Source organism: Hylobates moloch, unplaced genomic scaffold (assembly GCF_009828535.3).
Source record: "Hylobates moloch isolate HMO894 unplaced genomic scaffold, HMol_V3 SCAFFOLD_17, whole genome shotgun sequence".
Taxonomy (NCBI): domain Eukaryota; kingdom Metazoa; phylum Chordata; class Mammalia; order Primates; family Hylobatidae; genus Hylobates; species Hylobates moloch.
The window spans coordinates 35,401,129-35,422,905 of NW_026652292.1; the positions used below are offsets into that span (position 1 = coordinate 35,401,129).

The following is a 21,777-nucleotide window of genomic DNA, read 5'->3' on the forward strand; positions in this document are numbered from 1 at the left end:
AACGTGGCAGAACCCTGTCTCTACAAAAAATACCAAAAAATTAGCCAGGCTTGGTGCTGTGTGCCTGTACTCCCAACTACATGGGGTTGCTGAAGATCACTTGAGTCCAGGAGGTCGAGGCTGCAGCGAAACATAATCATGCCACTGCCCTCCAGCCTGGGTGACAAAGCGAGACCCTGTCTCAAAAAAGAAAAGGCAATATGACAAAAAAAAAAAAAAAAAAAGACAAGTGACAGAGAGAGGAGCTACTTCAGACAGAGTGATCAGAGAAGGCCTCAGTGATGATAAGGTGACATTTGAACAGAGTTAAACAGGGAGGGATTAAGTAATAGAAATATTGGAGGAAAAACAATCCAGAAAGAATATGATAAAAGTACAAATTTGGGTCAAAGAAAATATGATTAGGAACGACCAGCAAAGAAATCATTTTACTAAACACAGTGAATCAGAGACAGTTAGGAAATGAGAATGGTAGTAGAGGTAGCTCAGGGACTAGATTACAATGACAGTATTGCATACAGTGGCAATTTATTTAAAAGTAATTATCTACCTTGCAAATACCACCTTCCAGTATGTAATAGTGCTGAGAAAAGAGCAGGTGCTCAATGTATTATTTTCAAATACATGAGTGAATAAATTAACAAATTAATAACTTCCCAAATTTGAGCCCGATTGTATCTGACCACTTCCCAAACTCCAATTCATCCTTGAAGGACAAACCAAACAGCAATTTGAAGGACTAATAATATAAAGGATAAATTTAAAGGCCTTACAAGCTTTAGCAATCTTCACAAGCAGAATTTTAAAATGTTTTGAACAACAGCAACATCAATGGTTCCATGATGTTGGTTCCATTGATCCTGTCCCTTGCAAGAAGAATGCTTAAAAGAAAACGACATCTACTTAGTAAGTATATAATTTCTGGGATGTCTGCGAAATTAATCCATCACTCCATAAACTACATTTAGTAATATTTTAATAATCAAAATATCACTTTAGACAAAGTTCAGATCATGTGGAACAGTCATTAGTTTACTGCACTACTTCAGCTTTATTCTAAGGAAAGTCATTTAAAATGGTTGGAAAAAGGAAAATGATGTGCCGGTATATATAAGAGCAATAAATAATATAATCCTGGTTAAAAATATACATTTATTACATTATATCACTCTTAACAGAATCAAGCAATCACTTAAAATTCACCATTAAAAACAAGTATTTTTTTGGTAGCTAATAATATACACTCAGTTTAAATCTGCTCAGTGAACTTTTTAAATAGTCTAGACTCAGAGTCAGCAAGGATCTGTCAAGGTTATATTAAGTGTTCCCATCTTCAGGAAATTCCCAACGCATTGTTTCCCACAATTCCAAAGAGTGTACGTATAAAAATTTAATACACTTCAAGTATTTAAAATAAATTAATACTAATAGTTAATTATCAGCATTTAGAAAATGCACTTCATCAGAAACTTCACCTTCATACACTTCAGTATTTTTGTTTCACTTTCATATTTACAGCAGTGCTTTTGCATACTGAAATAAGTAGAAATTTTCTTTATTTTAAAAGTGTATGCTAAAACAACACATGTTGCCAAGTTGCTGTCAGGTATTTAATCAATTTCCTACAAAATACCTGGTTTAAATTTCTCGGAGACAAGCACCAAAAGAAAGGCAGTGGAATCTTTTTCTATTCCAACTCTCACATCACTATTTCTTAGGGGGCAAATAATCACTGAAAACAACAAAAAAATCTAAATATTAAAACTTATTTTAAATCAGGGAGCATAAAAAGGTAGGAAGTACAACAAAAGAAGAATGTAATTCATCTATATAGCATACTCTATTTAAAGGGTCATCTGAAGAAAGGCTAGAAATAGCAAAATAGAAACAGAAAGCAATGAGAGAAACAGAAAAACAAGGCAGAAAGAGAAACAATCACACAGAGATAGGTTATAAGTATCAATGAGATGTCAGATACTATCAGTCTAATAAAGTTCTAATATATCTATTAGAAAATCCATGACATTACTTTATGACTTCCCTCATATGTGAAACCTGGAGTGGTATAAAACAGTTCTAATGGTTCATTTTGAGCTCTTATAATAGAGAATCAGAAAAGATATTTATATATGTATGCTCTTTCAAGGAGAAGCATCTCTATTTTGTATTCTAACAACTTTTCAACTTTGATGCACAATTACAACTGCATGTTGTAAATCTAACATATTAACAAATATTGATATTTCCACATGAGCATACTGTTGAACTGAGGATGTTTATCATCTTCCCTTTTTCTCTGTAGAAATACTAAATTGATTTTGGTAATCATCCCAGAAACATAATTAGGTCAACACAAAACTTCTACTAGATTACAATTCTAATTTTTTCAACTTTCTAATCTGTAGTTTTGAAGTCTTTATAAGTAATTTGATTATTTTTCGTTAAACAGTCATTCAAAAAAAGTTCACCTATCTAGACCTATTATTAACTGGCCAAAACCTGTTCAATGAAAAGGTCAGGCTGAAGACACAGAAGAGAAATGGAGAAGATGATTTAAAATTTTTAAATTAAGGTGGAAGTACTGTAATTACTTCAAACTTTATCCACTCATATAAACCCACTGACAATCCTAAAGAAAAGAATCCATCCACATCATAACATACCTGATACACATGAGCAGACTTAGATTAAAATAACTTCATATATACAACATGGTGATAAGACATAACATCGGGCATAAGAAGGCAGATACAAAAGAGTATACACTCTTACTTATCACCATAGATTAGTTTGGTCTGTTTTCGAACTTTATAAAAAGAGTACATCTACTGCATGAGTACATTTTATAAAGTTCAAAAACAGGCTAAACTAATCTATGGTGATAAATAAGAGTATATACTCTGAGCACTCAAAGATGTATTCATTTTATAAAGTTCAAAAACAGGCGGCTAAACTAATCTATGGCATTAGAGGTCAGGATAGTGCCTTCCTTGGCTGGGAAAGTAGTGCCTGGAAGCAAACAGAACGGGAGCTTCCTGGGTATTGCAATATTGTGTTTCTTGATCTGGGTTCTGATTCCCCATGTGTTCAATTTGTCAAAATTCTCAGAATTGTACATTTATAACAAAGACTTTTTGGATCTGTGCTATCTTTCAATAAAGGAAAATTTTTATGTAACATTTACTGTTTTATCTGCAGCTCTGAAGGTCCTCAACAACTTACCCTTATCCTACAAATCTAATACCAAAATTCTATACTGTTATGGTTCCTTTCAGTAAAATGTGTCATGCCTTTATTTATGCCTTATTTCCTCTAGATTTAACCATATTCTACCCATCCAAGGTTGAAACAATCCTCCACTTCCTATGATTTTTTTTTTCCAGCTCACATCAATCTCTCCATTCTCATCTCTTTTGCTTTTACCGACCATACAAATAAGAATATGCAATATTTATTTTTTATATCTATGTGCTAAAACTGTAATAAATATTTTACAAACATTTCCTTCAATCCTCAATTAAGTGTTATCTCAAAAGGAGATGAAGAAAAATGCTCAGAAAAGGCAACCTGTCCAGCAGAGCCCTAAACTTCTCAAAAGGCAGGATCAAGATTCAAATCTAGATCTGTCTGGGTCCGACACCGTGCTTTTAGTCAATACTAGACTGTCTTCATATCATGCCATCAGTACCTTATTAGATGTTATTTTGTCCATATTAGTCATATTTTGCAACTTATTAGCTATCTTCATATAATCCTACTATCCATATTACATACGTATAAGCCAACTCCATATCAAGTCATACTTCACCTACTTTGAACTATGCTATGAGGCAATTACCTATTTGGAAAACCAGTACTCAAATGTAAGCACTCCAAAAAATGACAATAAAATTTCAAAGTATGTATCATCACCAAGTTTATTCATATATGTTATGCATAGTAGAGCCTCTTAATTCTTCATAATCACAACCTATTTATCCTATTTTACATATATTAGCATAAGTCCACACTTACAGTTGCCATTCTACAGCACAATAAAAGTAAAAAACAAAGAATTAAAGGACCACTAAATATAGGGATAATAACTGCATTGTAAATTGACAGCTGAAAGAAACGCAGAGGCATACAGGAATCAAAAGAGAGGTGAGGTATTACAGAGGGTAGTAATAAATTGTCTTCACCCCACCCCACCCCAACACAAAAATCAATATTCATAATGATGACCCTAGCCAAGGAGAAAAAGTTAACATATTTTAACTTTTCCTCAAGTTAATAGTTGGTATTTTCTCAAGTTAGAAAAAAACAGGAACCAGCTCTAGAAACAACTGTATCGAAACAGCTAAAATATACACTTCGGATCTCAGTTAATAACCTGGTTCCTGGTGGTTCCAAATCAATACAATACACAGAATACTCATTTAGTCTTATCATATGATTTATCTTATACGTGATGCTGTCTTTGGGAAGACTGCAAAGGGTTAAGTGCATGGGTTTTAGAATCAGAAACAAAGAAAGGGTTCTGAACCCCACCTCTCTCTCTCATAATACCTATATGATCTTGGGCTAGTTAGGCATCGCCCCATTTTCCTCATCAGTTACACAGGTGTATTAATGCATATTCTCCTACGTACGTAGGAAGACAATGAGAATTTACGTAATGTTTTTAACACACTCCCCAACATACATTATTCAAAATATGGCAGCTGCTGCTACTATTTCTTGTGTTCAAAGACGATTAAACATTTACCAGTTAGAACAAGGCTGGACACATAAACAGTACTCAATAAATACTTGGTGAGTGGCCTGTGTATAAGAAGAGAAGGGTAACCAAATCTCTAATAGCATACAGCAGTGTCCAGCCTGATTACATCTACTACTTTTTATTTGCAAACACTTACCAAATAAAAGAACTAGGACTAACTGCAGAAAGTTATTCTTTCATTAGATTTTTTGCTAATTCAATGTAAGAGTTTTATTAACAAACATAGCTGCGGAACAAACCACTGTGAATAACCTACCCATGAGTGGAAGGTTTGAGTGATGGTGGATGACAGCTGTCTGATATTGCAGAGAAAATTCCTGCTTTAAGTAGGAGGTCTACTAATTTCTAAAGTAGCTTCCAAATATTCTTAGAAACAAACATTAGATTTATATATGCACATACCTTTCCGAAATTCATACATATTTAAGCACTCTAGGTGAACACTTAGCAGCAATACACTTGTTTTAAAGGTAATTACACTTTTTCTCTGTGGTACTTTTCCAATATAGAAACAATTATTGATGTATGCAAAGAATTCCTCCAGGCATCAAGAATCAAGTAGAGTTTTTTTAGTAAAACAAAATAACTATTAGAAGAAACAATGCATAGCAAAAGGCAACCACTACAGTTTACCCAAATCTTAATCATCTCCTTTTAATTTTGATATGAAGAACAATGAGAATCTTTTCAAATATATAACTTTTTTCATTCTGCTAGGTAAAACAATAACATATACTTGTGTATTCAAAACAATGTTGAACTATGACCATGAAACAACAAACTGTCCCATGAGAAAAAAGAAAGACGATGTTAAGGTTCTTATTAAAATAAGGTGGTTTAAGCATTTTTAAAACTATTCCAATCTAAAATTTAACTCACTACAAATTGTTATGTCATGTAAGAATTATTCTTATATAACTAACATATGAAACCTTACATGACATAAGAATTAATCTGACCTGCTTTGTACTGTTATGCCATTTAAAAACACCACTGAAAGTTACAGCCTACAGTAATATGTCACTCTAAATAAACAAGGTAGGAAATAGCTTAGTATTCAAACATCCATTATTATAATTTTATACTAATACCACATATGACAGATATGATCAAAAACTTATAACACATACACTGAACAAACAGTTTCACAATATTCCACTTGCTACCTGATTACAGATCCAGAAACTACCACATGGCTAAATGTTAAGAGTTCACAGCTCACCTACCTCAAAATGTGTTTCCAACCACTGGAGTCTCTCCCTGCAACTCCATTCCCCTCAGGGTTTTTCATTTTTCCTTTTTTTTCCTTCTTGAGGGAGGGGAGTGGTGGTGATGGTAGTGTGGTAAACATTAGAAAGTGCATTATAGAATTATGAGTGAAAAAAAGTGCAATTAAAAATTTTATTATATGAGGGTCAAACATTAAGCATGGAAATAATTAGCAATACTATTTTAAGATGTGATTTCTTGAAGTATGAAACTACTGATAAAAATATGTATGTGCACACATCTAAAACAGCTAAATACACTTTTATCTGACAAGCTGTTCCTTCTTAGTAACTAAATTACTTGGCAACCTTCTTTGTTTACAGCTTCTATGTCTCTTCATTCTCTATTCATTATAGGAAACACATGAAATTTCACTGGATTAAATGCAAGATGACTAAAATCCCTGAAGTCTTGTTTTGCTGCTATAATAGAGCAATAATTTCCTCAAACACTATTTATCCTGTACCTAAATCACTAGAGGGCTGGGTAGGGTGTCTGAATTTGGCAATGAAACATTCTGTGGTTTTCAGGATAATCTTCATTTCAAATATTCCATCTGACTGTCAGGTTACATGTTTAAATTTTGAGATCAGAAAATCTGGTGATTTTAGTGTAGAACAAAACAAAAACACCACCCATCCCATTTATATTCTCTATTTCCAGACTGCATACATCTAGAAATAAGTTTGATAAATTTACAAAGGACTTTGAACATGCATACTCCCTCCATTAAACAGTATTACTGAAGGTGCAAGACATATGCACTACAAAACAATGGAAGAAAAAAGGAAGAAAAAAATTACTAATTACTTATGCTTGGGTCTGGAATGCAGACATTTATAGACTCATAGTCACAAGTACACACAAACAATTAGTATTTCACAGTGTGCTCCAAATCTTTCAGTCCAGCAGTACCTTCTAAGGCCAGAAGAGCCTGTCTGTAATATAATCATCCTTCAATAGTTAAGGGATTTATACACAGGAAAACAAAACTTACCCCTAACTTTTTCTCAACATTATCTTGAAATACTAAATAATGTACCAGGAAAACATTCGTTCAAAAAATTAAAAGTTTTAAAACCCTGGTGCAGAGCTCTACCTATTTGAATGCTACTCTTTTATGCAAAGGTTTTACAATTGCCATTATATCCTCACTTCTAAGAGATCTTCCTTCTAGGTCATTCCTTACCTATCTCCCATTTTTTCTGAATTCCTCTAGCTTTTAGAGTCCCTTACAAAGATAATTGGCATGTGCTTCAAATACTACTGTCTTTTACTGTACACTGATAGAGCTATATCCCAACAGAAACTCCCTGAAGGAAGATGTATGCCTTCCTCAATCACAACAGTATTAACTAACCCATGTGATCAAAAATATACTGCTTGACATTAATAAAACCATTACAAATCCAAATTAACACAATGGGGTTAAAAAAAAAAAAAAGGAAAAGTAATTGAAGGAGCCAGATTCTTGAAAATCCAGGTAATTTAAGGTTAAAAAAATGTTTTCTGTATTTCTTACTGACATCTTTAACAGGATATGTTTAAAGCATTAGAATATCCTCAATTTTATATTTTATATAAATTTGATCATTCCAGGTACATTGCTCAGTTTACGCAATCTGGCTGGAAGCCTCTAAAAGAGGAATATGAAGAATATATTTAGGTTCTCTTTCAACCCTATTACTTTGGGTATATGAATGTTATACGTATTAACTAGTTTTACACAATTATTTTCAATTTACTTTTATGTCTGTAATTTTATAACTACATTTGTTGTATGGATACAATTTTTAAGGAGCCATTCAACTTTAACCCGGCCACTGTAACAAAAAAACACAAATAACAGTATGTGTAGATGACCCAAAAAGCATTAACAGTCAACTTCAATTATTCATACGGATTATCTAACAAATATTTTAACCTGTTTATGTTCTTCCACTAACAGTATTTGCTTAGGAAACAAAAATATGTGCTAATAATTCAAATAAAATGTAAAAGAAAATATGCATCAATCTATAGTGGGAGAGAAAAGAACATAAAATATTTTCTCACCAATATAAAGTATTTAGATTATATATTTAGCATTCTTCTACCATTATTCATCTTTTTAAGGCAGGTAATTGAGAATGGACTGTATTTAATAGCTTGGTGACAGAGGCACAGATACACAGGCAAGCAAATCATTCGCTCACCCCACTGCGCTTTTCGCAGTCTTATTCTTGGTAGCCTGAGACCTGGGAGCGGGAGGAGGCAAGTCACTGCAGGTGGATCACTTAAAAGGAAATTGAGAGTTGACTAATTTAAATTTAAAGTGCTATGAAATACCACCACTCCTACATGTATTCATTATTGTTTGTGGCACTACTACTCACAGTGATTTAACAAGGCTACAAATGCTTTCTTTTTAACCTTTTCAATATTCCAGGTCTGTAGTGATATGTGAGAATTACAAAGGTAGAAGGCTAAGTGCTACAAGTATAAAGTAGTATGCATTTTAGAGGTGAGGAAATTGAAGCCAGAGAGGTTAAACAGCATGCCACATCTTCCTCAGATTAAAGTAGAACCTCGTTCTCTGGATTTCAACTTCATGCAACAGTCTAGCAGCCCCTTCAATTCGAAACTCTTCTCTTGGCTTACGTATCAGGCCATTCTTGCACTGTTACAAAGAAACACCTAAGACTGGGTAATTTATAAGAAAAGAGGTTTAACTGGCTATCATTTCTGCAGCCTATACAGGAAGCAGGGCACCAGCACTTGCTTCTGGGGTGGCCTCAGGGGGCTTTTAATCATAGCAAAGACAAAGCGTGCGCAGGCATCTCACATGGCAGAGCAGGAGCAAGAGGGAGCTGGGGGGAGGAGCCACAAGCTTTTAAATAACCAGATGTTGTGAAAACTTAATATCACGAAGACAGCACCAAGCCATGAGGGATCCGCTCCCATGACCAAAACACCTCCCACCATGCCCCATCTCCAGCATTGGAGATTACAATTCAACATGAGATTTGGGTGGGGACAAATATCCAAACTATATCATTCTGCCCATGGCCCCTCCCAAATCTCATGTCCTCCTCACACTGCAAAATAAACTCATGCCTTCCCAACAGTCTCCCAAAGTCTTAACTCATTCCAGCATTAACTCTGAAGTCCAAAGTCTCATCTGAAACAAGGCAAATCCCTTCCACTTATGAGGCTGTAAAGTCACAAACAAGTTATTTACTCCCAAGATACAATGAGGATATAGGCATTGGATAAACACTGCCATTTCAAAAAGGAGAAATCAACCAAAAGAAAGGGGCTACAGGCCCCATGCAAGTTCAAAACCCAGCAGGGCAGTCATTAAATCTTAAAGCTCCAAAATAATCTCCTTTGACTCTATGTTCCACATTCAAGGCACACTGCTGCAAAGGGTGGGCTCCCAAGGCTTTGGGCAGCTCTGCCCTGTGGCTTTGCAGGGTTTAGCCCCCAGGAATGCTCTGACAGGTTTTAGTTGAATGCCTGTGGCTTCTCGAGGTATAGGATGCAAACTGCCAGTGGATCTACCATTCTGTGGTCTGGAGGATGGTACCCCTTCTCACAGCTCCACTAGGCAGTGCCCCACTGGGGACTCTGGGGGGCTCCAATCCCACATTTCCCCTTGGCCCCACCCTAATAGAGATCCTCAGTGAGGGATCCACCCCTGCAGCAGGCTTCTGCCTAGACACCCAGGCTTTCTCATGCATCCTCTGAAATCTAGGCAGAGACTCCCAGGCCTCAGTTCTTGCATTCTGTGCACCTGCAGGCTTAATAACACGTGGAAGCCATCAATTCTTATGGCTTGCACCCTTTGAAGCAGCAGCTCAAACCGTACCTGGGCCCCTCTGAGCAAGGCTGGAAGCCTGAGTGGCTGGGATGCAGGGAGCAGTGTCCTGAGGCTGTGCAAGGCAGCAAGGCCCGGCTAGCCCAGGCCCACAAAACCATTCTTTCTTCCTGGGCCTCTGGGCCTATGATGAGAGGGGCTGCTGTGAAGGTCTCTAAAATGCCTTGAAGGCCTTTTCTCCAACTTCATGGATATCAGCACTTTGGCATCTGTTTAATTATGCAAATATCTCTAGCAAGTGGTTGCTCTAGAGCCTGCTTGAATTCCTCCCCCAAAAAAGCTTTTTCTTTCTTTGCCACATGGCTAGGCTGCAAAGTTTCCAAACCTTTACGCATTGCTTCCTGTTTAAAAACAAGTTCCAACTTTAAGTCATTTCTTTGCTCCTACATCTTAGCATGGGCTGTTAGCAGCATCCAGGACACAACTTTAACACTTTGCTGCTTAGACATTTCTTCTGCCAGATACCAGAGGTCATCACTCTCAAGTTCAAACTTCGTCAGGTCCCTACAGAATGAACAGAATGCAGCCAAGTGCTTTGCTAAAGCATAATGAGGGTGACCTTTGCTCCAGTTCCTACTAAGTTCTTCGTTTCCACCTGAGACCTCATCATCATGGACTTCGTTGTCCGTACCACTACCAGCATTTTGGTCACAACCATTCAACCAGTCTCTAAGAAGTTCCAAACTTTCCCTCATTTTCCTATCTTCTTCTGAGTCCTCCAAACTCTTCCAACCTCTGCCTGTTACCCAGTTTCAAAGCTGCCTCCATATTTTCAGGTACCTTTAGAGCAATGCTCCACTCCCACTTACCAATTTTCTGTAATAGGCTGTTCTTGCACTGCTATAAAGAAGTATCTGAGACTGGATAATTTAAAAGAAAAGAGGTTTAATTGGCTATTGGTTCGGTAGGCTGTACAGGAAGCATGGTGCCAGCATCTGCTTCTCGGGAGGCCCAGGATGCTTCTGCTCAAGATGGAAGGTGAAGCAGAAGTAGGCATCTCACACAGCAAAGTGGGAGTGAGAAAGAGTAAGAGGGTAGGTGCACACTTTTAAACAACCAGATCTTGCTAGAACTCACTATTGCAAAAGCAACACCAAGCCATCAGGGATCCATTCCCATGGCCCAAACACCTCCTACCAAACCCCACCTCCAGCATTGGGGATTACAGTTCAACATGAGATTTGGGTGGGGACAAATATCCAAACTGTTTTAGCTTAAGAGATCACAATTTTCTCTCTTCTCTTCTGTTGACTCCTTTCTCCTTATTGATTCCTACCCTATGATACACACCCTCATCATCTTATCTATCCTCAAACATTCAAATCTTAAGCTCTTTTTCCATTTACATCCCTTTTCTCAACATCTTAACCACAGAACAATCAGACCAGAAAGTCAGAGCAACTAAAACCTCCATTACAGTATTTGCTGCCACCTTTTACACATTTATATAATCACCTGAAATTCAAGGTGCAAAGCTGAACTCATTATCATCCTTCCCAAAATGACTTCTCCATTTTATGGCACCATCAATTTCATTGTCCCTCAGGACAGTAAACTTAAAGCACTCTTTTCCTCCTAATCTCCTTAATACTGTACTATTCTTTTTCCCATGTCTCTCACTCCCTTCTTCCAGTCAATTAATGCTTCAGTGATTATCTGATGGATGCTGGGGGAAGCGGATGTTAAAAATGGTAAAACAGGCCTCCTGCCCTCAAGAAGCTAAAGATCTAGTGAAGGGGGAAGAAACTGGACAAAGAACTAAAGTAAGACAATGGTAACTGCAATTTAGAAAGGAATAAATAAAGATGTAAAAAAGTAGAGAAGGAAGCAATAAATTCCCACTGGGATAAGGAAGGATCTCCAGAAATGGCATGTGACCTCAACCTTAAAGAATTAGGACTTCTATAGATAAACTGTGCTGGAAATGCAATTTAAGGCAAAGGAAATACCTACACAAGGTCAAGCAAATGTTAAACTGCATGCCATGTTCAAGGAATAGCAAACATTCTTCTTTGACTGAAAGATTCTCATGTAGGGGCATACAGTCTCCACAGGGAAAGAGGTGGAATGGGGGTTGATGCTTTAGACTGGCAAACTCTCCCCAATCCTCTCTGAGAAGGACTATGTGTAATGAAGTGAACTATGCAGACAGGCAGATATATTGAGATGTGTATGGTTAAAATAGTACAGAAGAAAACCATATGGGAGTAAATCAAAAAAGGCCTTGAATGCCAAGCTAAAGAAATGTGGACTGTATTCTGTGAGCAAAAATTAGCCTAGAAAATGTGAGTATGTGTTTTATTTTGTTTTTTTATTTAAGAGAATAACAAGATCAGATCTAGATTTCTGGGAAATAATCCTGGCAGCCATACAGTAGACCAAGTGAAAAAAGGTGAGAAGATGTTACTGCCACACGATGACATAATGAGGATATGAACTGACAAGGGGAACAGAAGGAGAGACTGAATTCAACAGCTATTTCAGAAGCAAATCAGAGGAGTTCAGCAACACAACAAAGAGGATAAGCAGTGGATCTCCAGCTTGAATAACAGAAGACGGCGGAAATACCTAGAATGTGAAAAGCGGGTACACTTTGGGGTGCAAAGGTTTACACATCCCAACTCTGAGATGATTATCAGACACATACCAGTCACTCACTAAGCCCTGTGACACTGGTTAAGTTACTTGTTTGAGTTTTAGTCCTTTAAAATTTCAAAGCCTATATTCTCAACTGTAAAACAGAGACAGTAAGTGTAGCTAAAACAGTTGAATATTAAGTAAAATAGTGAAATCAGTGCCTGGCACAAAACTAGTATTATAGTAATAGTATTTATAATAGTAGAATGTGGAACTTAAAAATGCCCATAAATTTTGCAAGAAGTTACTAGCATCTTTTAAGAAATTATTTTCAGTACAGAGGGAGAGTTTTGCTTACAAGACTTTAGTGGTTAAGCAATAAAGTTGTGAAGACAAACTATTCTGCCTGTAGAGCCTTCAAAAAAGAGTTTTGTAATACTGTCGTTATCATTCCATATCTCCCACTTTCAGCCCATGCCTAGCATAGTACCTGGTCCACGTGAAGAACATAAAAATTGCTTGCTGAACACGAGAAAACTGAGCCAACTGGAAGGGAGAAATGAAGAGAAGATCTTAGTTCTACAAAGAATCTTGAGGAAACAGTATTAGAAGCATAAAAGTTTTTCCAAGTTACCCTTGGAAAAGAATAGCAATGCTTTATTCTTTGAATCAGGGTAAAGACAGTAAGTCTGGGCAGACAATTGAGGAATTCACACTGGATGGGCAACCTCTACCTTTTTAATAAAGAAATAAAATTCACTGCATAGAGTGGGGGAACTACAAAATCAGTATGAAATCTAAAGAAAGCAAATTAGATAATTCTTCCATTTTAATATGTATTTGACTTCATTTCTGTAGCCAACGCCATGGTCCAGTCTTCTATCATCTGTCAGATTATATCAGCAGCACCCTAGGCAGCTCCTCTGCTTCCTAACTTTCCCCTTCCCAGGGTATGGTATATTCCCAAGAGAGCACGTATTTCCTTCCACTATGTCCACCATTATTCTTTTAAGAAGTCAACCCTGCTGTGAGACTTCCCTGATCCTTTTACCCACCAGACAGTTAATCATTCTCTCCTCTGGCTACTATTGGGTTACCTCTGTTTCCTATATAGTTTGATTACTTTATTTTTCCACCTGCAATCATTTCCTTATGTCTATTCCAATGAAATCCTTAAAAGGGGGAAAGAGTTTCCTCATTTTTATTCTTTCAGCAGTTAATTCAGCATCTGGTATATAAATGTTCAGTCAATGTCCATTTTGTCTAACTGAATGATTAAACAAATGAGTAAACTCCTAACTAGAAGAAACTGGAAAATAAAAAGTTAGAGTTCAAATCTACATCATTTTGGAACCTTTCTACTTTTCTAGGTATTAAACAGCAACCAAGACAGTCAGTTTTTTAGTTCTTAGTGGAAACGTAAAGGGGTTAATCAAAAATTATAAAATTCAACTGTACTTTTAAATAAATTATATTCTAATAATTATATTTGAACTAGTGTGTCCATATTCTGGGAATTCACTTTGAACACAATAATTAAAGTATACCAGGAGGGGTTTACCCAGGAAGAACATTGTATCTTTTCAAGTGATTCAGTACCAGTAAGAGATGCACTACTGGACTGATAAGACAATCTATCCTTGCAGTACAAATGGCGAGAGGAAGCATTTGGGCTTCAAAATACATTTTGGCATGCATTATAGACAGTATTTAATAATATCATTAGCAAATACTGGGGACTTTCACAAATTAAGTAGTTGTCTGAACAAAACTGAAAGCAACAATTACCAATACGCTGACTGTAAAGTCTACTATAATGAAGTTCCTAAACTAGACAAAAATTAATCCATCAACAATTTTTAACTGAGGCACTCTATGTATGAACCACAGCACTAACACAAGTACCAAAACCAATGAAACTTAGAATTCTTCTGAGCCTCAAGAAGCTTGCAAGGCTAGCCAAGTCATTATTAAAATAGTATGAAATGTCCTGGTGTCAGGGAGAAAAATTCTAAGGTTCTATGAAATACAGTATCACATTTTATCCTAAGTGAATATAACATATTGCACTTTGCTTAGACTTAATTTATTGGCAATGTCACAGATTACTTTACAATTGTTATATTCAAGAACTCTAACTCAGACTATACCCAATTAGTATAACGGTATGTTTCAAAAAAAAGCTCGAATACCATAATTCCTTATTAACAAGTTTATAATATTCAAAACAACCGTTTAAAGTATTTTTAATGTGAGTTTTAAAATTGTGATTTCACAATGTAGGAAGGCAACTAATGTTATATATCACTTACAAAGTATCCGGTCTTATGCCAAGTACTTTAATTAAGAAATAGCTCATTTACTTTTCACATTCCTAACCCTTTGAAGTTATCTCTTATTTTAGAAACGAAGAACTCAGGAGTAAAGCAAGGTCAAATAACTTGCCCCAAATCACCCAACTATTAAATCTCACAGCTGAGGTTACAATCCAGAATGATGACTTTATAGTCAACTCTCTTTTCACTACACATTGATGGATCCTTTAGGGATTACAATGACCACGTCCTCTATTTTATAATGAGCTTTATTAGGTATCTACACAATGAATCTCTCAAAGATTAAATTTAAAAAAATGAGAATAAAAGCAAACACTGCCTTGGCATTAAACAAAAAAATTTTTTGGTTGCCCAAACTTTATCTTTTTACATACTGTAATCTAATCCACAAACAGCTGCCCTTCAGCTGCAACCCAAACTGCCTCACAGTTCTCAAATTATTACTAAACTTTAATTCCTCATGAATTTTCTTCAAGCCTTCTTTGAACAATGAAATGTCTGTCACAACAGCAACTTTTTAAAACAATAGTGTCACTATAAAATGACTACTTCAGATTAATTCTAAACTTCCTTATGATTTAGAAACACAGATCTCATACAATCTCTCACTCTTTATTTTTGCAATCAGTTTTAAATGGCTGTGTATACTTTATTCCAAACTAAAGTACATTTTGTCAGGGCAAGCCGAAAACAGCATTTTCTGCACTATCTATATTAACCTGGAAACACCTATGGACATAGGTGCTTACTAAATTCTCAGTTAATATGGCATTTTAAATAGTAAACAGCGTTACCTGTGTGCCTCAGTAAAACTGGAGTAAGCCAAAATTATCAAATCAGATGTGTACCTAAGCTCTTCCACAACTCAACATTTTGACACCAAGCAGAGAAATCACTATATATAGGAGCTCGACGAACTCAATTTAAAATACAACTATATATTTCCAGCACCATATCTAAGCAGGTTTTTAATGCACAAGTTAAACTCAAGTTTATTAAGTGCTCCTTTCACCTTCATCTAAAACACATATGCCTGTATATAAATCACTCACTAATTACATCTTTTACAGACCTGAAATTGTAGAAATTATCCTTGTTAGGAAGTTTTCTTGTAAATCTATTTTACATAGATTTTTCACATGTGTGTTATAGTCAAGTTTCCAAACAGTTGCACAGAAGTCAAAAGCTTTACATCTTTCTATAATAATTCTCAAAACCGATCTGCTGAAAAAAATGTTGGAAATTAGTGCATTGATAATCTAATTAGTAGCTATTTCCAGGACTTAAGCTCTATTATATTGTATTATAATTTAGAAACTGTCTTGTAAAAGGACCTAGTTCCCCCAAAACTAAGTCCCTGAACTTTCAGAATAAAATATTAAGTTATAAAAATGTACTCTTGTAGCTAAGTGAAAGCTGACCATTCAGTTTATAAAACAGTAAACTTACATTGTGATATGCAAAATAAAACAAATTAGAAAATGCACTATGCTTTCACTCTAGCCGTTGTCAACAAGGAGCCCAGGTTTAACAAATCACTGTAGATAGCAGTCATTACGTCAGGTACGACATAGGGTAAAAAACTGATCTCATACAGAATGTCTACAAGTTTTTTTGTTTGTTTACTTCCTAAGGTGTTTAATAGATCTCAGAAACTGATTCTGTACAGCTGAACCGGGTTACACTCCAAGCTACAGCCCGTGTGAAATATGACTTCGTCGGAATCAGTAGGCTAAATCCTGTTCATCGTGGAAGAGAAAAGAATCTTGTATGTAACTACTAAATCTTCAACGAGATAATGTCAAATAAACTCTAGTACTGTAAGTGATAGAGGAAACACTGGCTAGTAACGGGATTAGGTCATTAAAAACATAACCAGAGTTTCCCCAGTTCGGAAGGTGTAAACAAACCCATCTCCACTGCAGAAGGTAAACAATGAACCTGCAGCAGGGTGAGGGGGCGGTCTTTAGCCAACTACAGTCCCAGCGGCCCGGGAAAGGGAAGCAGAAGGGAAACAGCATAAACCAGACATTTAGCAGTAATGACCAGTTCTAGGTTTCACTACCGAGTTATCAATGCTGCGGGTCCCCACAGGACGGTGGGCAAAGGGGAAAGCAGTCACGCAGTCGGCAAGCACCGAGCAGGTCCGGCTTCTGCTCCGGGGACGGGGAGGGCAGGATGTGGTCGCTCTTCCCTCAAACATCCTCCTGCAACCTAAATAACAGCCTCTACCTCCCTCCGGCTGCCCCCAGCTTGGGCTGCCGGACTCTGGGATAGGTGCAAACCACTCTGCCGGAGCTCGAGCCCAGAGGGTCGCCGGGTCTGCCGAGTTCCACTCGGGGCTCCCCCGCACCCGCAGCAGCCTGAGGCCCGGAGAAGGGCTCCGGCAAGGGAAGCGGGCGCCGGGTAGGGGGATGGGTCCGGCGAGGCGGCCCCGGGCTCGGTTCCCGCGGGCCGGCAGGCGGGGCTCTGGCTCTGCCCCCCACACCCCGCCGGTCCCGTGCGGGGCCCGCCCCTGCTTCTGGCCCCCAGCCCCGGACCCGGCTCCTCCCCAGCAGCGCGCCCTCGCCGGCGCCCGCGGCGCCCCGCGTTACCTCGGGTCAGATCCAGCGGGACGTTCTCCTCGCCGCTGTCATTCCGCCCTGCGCGAAACAGACACACAGCCCCAATTAGGATTCGCTCGCAGGCCAGCTGCGGCTGCCCTGGCTCCGGCCAGCGCCCCGGCTCGCTCCCCCACCCAGGGCCAGGGGAAGGCAAGTGCCAGGGGTGGCGGGCGCCGGGCGGTGGGGACTGAGGGTTGCAGCGGGCTTACCTCGTACTCGGAGGTTCTTCAGAGAGCGGCCGCGGCCGATCGCCGCCATATTGACGGGTTTCAGTCACAACACCGGAAACCTCGCCCAATCGCGCGAGAACCCCTTCCCCTCCCCGCGCACCGCGCCCGCCCCCCGCGGCACCTCCCCCGCCCCCTCGGCGGCGACGGCGGCGGGTGGTGCAGGCTCAGTCCGGGCGCTGAGGGAGCACCGAGCCGACCCAAGGTCTGCACGGAGTTCGCGGCGCCCGCCCGCCCACGCCGGACCCGGAGGGCACGTCCGCCGGGAGGGGCAGTTCCCACGAGGAAAGTCCCATTGATGCGAGTTGGCAGCGTAGAGGATGCTCCCCTCCGGCCGCCGCGGAAGCCGTCGTCCAAACGCAGGCGAGCGGGGAGGAGGAGGAGGCCGGGATGCGGCCGGCGGGCCACCTGCTCTCGCCGGCCTGCCAGTCTCCTGCTTGCTCTGAAGCCCTGCCATAGACGGCCCCGCTCTCCCGTGTATCCACTGAAACATTTATAAAAACGCTGCGCACAGTTTTAGTCTCCTTTCCTGGAATCGCTTTGCTCCAAGTTAACACGTAACAAAGTTTGTTTTCCAGCCTCGCCCTTGATCTTCAGAATGCCCCTCTCGGCTAGGAGGGCTTCTCCAAATGGAAGTGGTTAGGCAGTTTTGTTTTTGGCCGCCAGGCGTAGGACGCGAGAAGGGGGTGCAGCGGCCGGGTACCCGGGCGGCGGTCCCCGCGGTGGGATCGCGCCAGCGCGGGGAGGCTGGGGAGAGGGTGTTCTCTGCCGGGAGCCGAGGCGAGGCTGCTGGGTACTGTGTCCGGCTTTTCTGGCTCTGCAGCTCCTAGGATCATGGCTCATAAAGATGTTGTGGATTAATCTATTTTATGCATAAGCCTATTAACATTAGGGATTTTAATTCTAGAAACTGCTTAGTTAATATATATGTGTATACAGATACATACACAAACACACACACACACACACCTGGCCACTGACACACACACGCACACACACACCTGACCACTGACCCAGCAGCCTTCTCTTCAACTACATTTACTTTAAAGAGAGGAGCGATTTGTCCTCTCCAGTTCCTCAGCTCATCTTTCTATTCCATGAGACTGAAAGTTAATTAAAAGTGGAGATCTAGCCTTAACCAGTTCTGTTTTCCCAGCTCCCAATTAATGCAATATCTGACACAAGTGTTCAATAAATATCTGTTGGGTGAGTAAGTGCCCTGGATTTCTAATTTATTCCAATTCTCTGCTTACTTTAAAAAAAAAAAAAAAGCAATATTGGGGATATTTGTTGAAGTTGTTAATAAGAGTGAACATTTGGAAACACTTAAATGACCAAAGGCAGGGATTATATAAATTATGTCAACCATTAAAAGTGAAGAGGTAGATTTAGTAATAGGAAATAATGTTCATGATATTAAATCAAGCAAAAGATTACAAATTTCATGTTTTTATAAAAGTGTATGTACGAAATTAAAAGTATACATTATAAAATATTTTATATGTACATGTATGTTCAAAAAAATCTGAAAATATACATGAAAATGTTAGCTGATTTTCTCCCCCTCATTTGTGGAATTACACATGCACTTTTTTGTTCTTGTTTGCTTGTCTCTACTTTTTAAAATATCCCATAGTTAATATATATCGTTTGTAAAATAAGTGGTAAGAAGAAAAATAAAAGGAACATAAAGTAGCATCATCTGGAAAATAAAATAGGAACACTACTTCCTTAGAATATTGCCAATTGGCTATATATTCCAGGTCTTTTTTTAAACCAAGTCTACAATCAGATAATCTGCGGCTGATACTGCACTTAGATTTAAGGATGTAACACAATTACAGTACTTTAAAGAAATGTCTTCTGGCATTACCAGTAGTAGTTTTAATATCAACAAGCATGCTCCCTCCGTTATAGCTTTAAAAATCTTGGTGCAATTTATTTATTCTAGTTACTGCCTAAAACAAAAATCACAAAACTTGAGGTCTGGCGGAGGGTTGGATTTCAACCCTCCATGTATCACCACATTTCACCCTTAAAGAAAAGTAGAGATCAATCAATAGAAATTATACCAGATTCTTACAGTTGTTCTGATTTTCAACCAATGTTTTATCATATTATAAAATCCCTGTATATTCTACATTAACTCCTTCCTAATACAATTTAACTTCATTTTCTCTCGGTGTTTTATGAAAGTTGAGTACAACTAATCTACTTTTAAGTTACTTGAGGTACATAAGTGCCTAAATCCAATAGTATTTTATCATTATAACTGTATGCTTCTATTAAAGACAATTATTCAATTACTCTATTTCTTGCAGGAGAAAAAAATTACATTCAATCTTTCATCGAAACTAGTTTTTTCTCTGTTACTATTTCAGTCGTTTGAGTGGTTAGATTCTCCATATTTGCTCTTAGAGTGAGTGGCAGGTCTGGTGAAAAAGAACAAGTTATTAGTGTTTGCAAGTGACACTCAACTAGGAAGCAGAAGTTCAGGTAAATTTTAGTAAGGAATACATTTTATAATGTGTTTGCTTTTTAAACAGTAGCACTACTTTATTGATTATAGTCAGATTGATACTTGTTAAAACCCCTAAATTTTCTTCTTTGATACTTGCCAATTGCTAGCTATTCCTCCTTTTGAAACTTCTTTTTCTTCCTTGCATCTTTTAGCCGACCCATATGACTTACTCATTTTGTTTACTTCTCACTACTTCTCCAATTTTTATTTTGATTCTAATCTGGTCATTGAAAATGTGACTTCCTCTTCTTAGTTTTCGTTTCCCAGCTAGGTTTCATTTGCTGTGTCAGTGACTGTTTTTTTTTTTTTTCTGGTGGTATTAGTCATTGATAAAAAATGTTCTATAAGAAGATCGAGTCCAGGACCATACCTTTGGAAGATAACTGCTTAATTCTGAGGATACAATTACTCCATTCATAGTCACTCCCTTGGTTCTATTCTCTACCCTCATACATGCAGTTAATAATTCTAGTATATAACTAGAATTCTAGTAATAATTCTAGTACAGAAACCATATTTTATCGGTTTGGGATACAGTTGTAATACCGAACAGAAACAAAAGCCTTATCAAAATCTTAGTTCCCTTTAATCTCTCTGCCTTGGTACATAGGCCATTTGAAGATAAAGCAAGTAAAAAGCCACAAAATTTGGTCAGACTATTTCTTGGTAACTTCATAGTTAAACTGCACATTTGAGACATCTGAAGGCCATTTACATGACAAGCAATGAATTAAATTTAACAAATGTTATAATCCCATCCAGTGTTAATTATGTCTTGGTCACAGCAGAACAGAGCCCCTGAGTATTGTGTCTTTAAATTTTAATCACTGTCCCAAAATCTCATATAAATTTCCTTTTAAATAATTCTTTAAAGACTCCCTATGACAAACGGTTTTAAATGAAGAATAAACCTATGTTTATGGAAGATGAAGATATATTAAAAAATGAAATCTAGAAGGGTATGCAGTAAAATTTCAACAGTGATTATCTACAGATGGTAGAATTTTGAGTGATTTTTCTTTCCCGTTTTCTCATTTTACTTGTTCCCAAACAAATTTTTACTCGTGAATTTTTTTAGGAAAACGATTTTAGAAAAATTTTGCTGGCTATTCTAAACTCAAATTATAAACAGTTGATTATAATAATGACTTGCTTAACAGGTTATTATAAACAATCAAAATTATTTTGCATCTGTTCATTAAAAAAAGAACTTTTGCGCATACACTGCAATACATATATATTCACTTTTTAAATTAAATTAGAACTTAAAACATAAACACGAAATAAAAATGGTTAAAAGTAATTTTGTAATGTTATTTTACTAATGACACGAATACAAAGCAATGGGGCTGAATATACTTCATTATTTTTGACATTTCTTGTTATATACTTTGTGATACTGAAATTTAAAAGTCTAGTTCTAAGAAGAGTTTATGTGGGTATAGGGTTTTAATAGCTGAGACCTCACAAAAATGCAAAGTTAAAAATGGAAGAACTACTTTATTGGCCGCATTTCTAAACCATAAAACTCATTTTCCCATTTCATCCACCCAGTGATACAAAAGCTTTTTGAAATGTAATTTGGCTAACAAATATCCATCTTCCCTAATGTCAATCAGTTTT

General features: G+C 37.8%; 1 protein-coding gene across 6 annotated transcripts in view; it reads right to left on the bottom strand.

Annotated features, from left to right (window-relative positions):
* RICTOR (RPTOR independent companion of MTOR complex 2) overlaps positions 1–17,686 on the bottom strand; it is a 133,598-nt gene extending 115,912 nt beyond the window's left edge. For 4 of the 6 annotated variants that reach the window (XM_032136081.2, XM_058429980.1, XM_058429981.1 and 1 more), the window contains exons 1-2: positions 17,616–17,673; positions 17,398–17,445 (exon numbers count right to left, since the gene is read on the bottom strand). In XM_032136081.2, coding sequence (XP_031991972.1) covers positions 17,398–17,445; positions 17,616–17,664 — 97 coding nt within the window. In that variant the 5' untranslated portion in view covers positions 17,665–17,673. Of the gene's footprint in view, positions 1–17,397; positions 17,446–17,615 lie in introns of all 6 variants that reach the window. The other 2 variants (XM_032136080.2, XM_032136079.2) reach the window with 1 other exon arrangement.
* Positions 17,687–21,777: the final 4,091 nt, after the last annotated feature.